Source organism: Haplochromis burtoni, unplaced genomic scaffold (assembly GCF_018398535.1).
Source record: "Haplochromis burtoni strain Fernald_Lab_line unplaced genomic scaffold, NCSU_Asbu1 Contig_24, whole genome shotgun sequence".
NCBI classification, from domain to species: Eukaryota; Metazoa; Chordata; class Actinopteri; order Cichliformes; family Cichlidae; genus Haplochromis; species Haplochromis burtoni.
This window is the reverse complement of record NW_024582385.1, coordinates 2,835,287-2,836,751: the sequence shown is the minus strand read 5'-3', so window position 1 is coordinate 2,836,751 and position 1,465 is coordinate 2,835,287. Positions and strand designations below refer to the sequence as shown.

The window sequence follows — 1,465 nt, the reverse complement described above, 5'->3', positions numbered from 1 at the left end:
TGTGTGTGTGTGTGTGTGTGTGTGTGTGTGTGTGTGCGCGCGCTCATCAATGCTTTGTGTGGGAGAACAGATCAACTGTCAGCTGTGGGGGCACAAACGCCTCAGTTCAGGTTAAATAATTTCTGGAACTGTCACAAACTCCAGATCTTACCAAGTCTATTTGTCTCATTTCTAGTCAAAAAAATCTGCCAATGAAACAAGTGATCCAAGCGGCAGCGTGGAAAAAACACGAGTGGACATATCTGAGTGAAACGTTACTCTGTAGCTGAGAAATGAGACAAATTTACTTGGTAAGATTTTGAGTTTTTGCTGTTTGTTTTGTGTGAGATACAAAGTTTCAGTTTATACATAGTTGTGTATTTATTTTTGCAACATGTAACATTTTGACTGCGAGCCTGTCATTTGTTCAGTCTCTCCTCCTGTGATGCTCCGAGCTGAGCACTGAGTCTAAGTGCAGCCGGCTCAGCTGATCACGTTTTTAAAAAATTGTATTCACCTATCAAATGTTTGCGCTTTGTGTATTTCCCGTGGTTTTGTCAGCACATTTATATTTTCCAAATGGTGTTGGAGGTGAATAGTGCGATTTCCAAGTGTTGTGTTGGTCAGCACACTTTACATCACTGCAAATTGTGACTGTGTTTTTTAAATTGTTCTTATTTAAATTGACGGCGCTGTTCTTGCCCTGATGTAGAAAATGCTGGTGTATTTCTCTATCATTTTCAGTATATATTTAGTGTCTTCTGCAAACTGTTTCTGTGGGTTTGAACGATCCTTTGCTGCACAACACGAGTTTGTAATGACGGCTCGGCTGCTGTAGTCTTCCTCATGGCGATGGTGAAGGCAGGCGAGAGGTTCGTGGATCAAACAAACACATGCTCTTTTAGAAGAACACACTAACAGACAATAACTGAAGGACCTTGAAAAATTAGTGGTCAATTATTGTCTGCATGCCCCTCCCACCAGCACCAAAGCTGGAATGACTGGCAGTCGCCTGTTTGTCGCCTCTGTGCTGGTGACTAAGCAGGACCTGGACAGGAGCCGGATGCAGGCCCCTGTGGAGCCATGACACATCTGATTCTCCATGTCTCTGTCAGTGTGCACGTTACACACCGGCTGTTCTAACGGCAGCCGAGGTGATACGCTGACGTGTGTCGCGGGCTCTGATTTCTTGCCCTTTGTTTCTGCTTTCACACCAAACCTTTTTGGTTGTGTGACACACATGACTGGGGAAACTGAGTAGTGAGTGTTTGTGTGAGAAAGGAGGTATTAAAGGATCACCGGTCAAACTATAATGTTTTACTGCTTTTCCCGCTATTGCTGACCTCACGCTTCAACGACTAACGTGTTCTTCCTCCGTGTGCTTCTTTGTCATACAGAAACTGTTTGTGATCATCACCTTCAGTAAGCACATAGTGGAGCAGATGGTCTCCCTAATCGGGTGAGTAACCCTCACCGGGGGTGGGTG

General features: G+C 44.6%; 1 protein-coding gene across 13 annotated transcripts in view; it reads left to right on the top strand.

Annotated features, from left to right (window-relative positions):
• LOC102295875 (vacuole membrane protein 1) overlaps nucleotides 1–1,465 on the top strand; it is a 51,234-nt gene that overhangs the window by 32,616 nt on the left and 17,153 nt on the right. For 8 of the 13 annotated variants that reach the window (XM_005926809.3, XM_042218844.1, XM_042218846.1 and 5 more), the window contains one exon: nucleotides 1,377–1,438. In XM_005926809.3, coding sequence (XP_005926871.2) covers nucleotides 1,377–1,438 — 62 coding nt within the window. The other 5 variants (XM_042218852.1, XM_014335021.2, XM_042218851.1 and 2 more) reach the window with 4 other exon arrangements.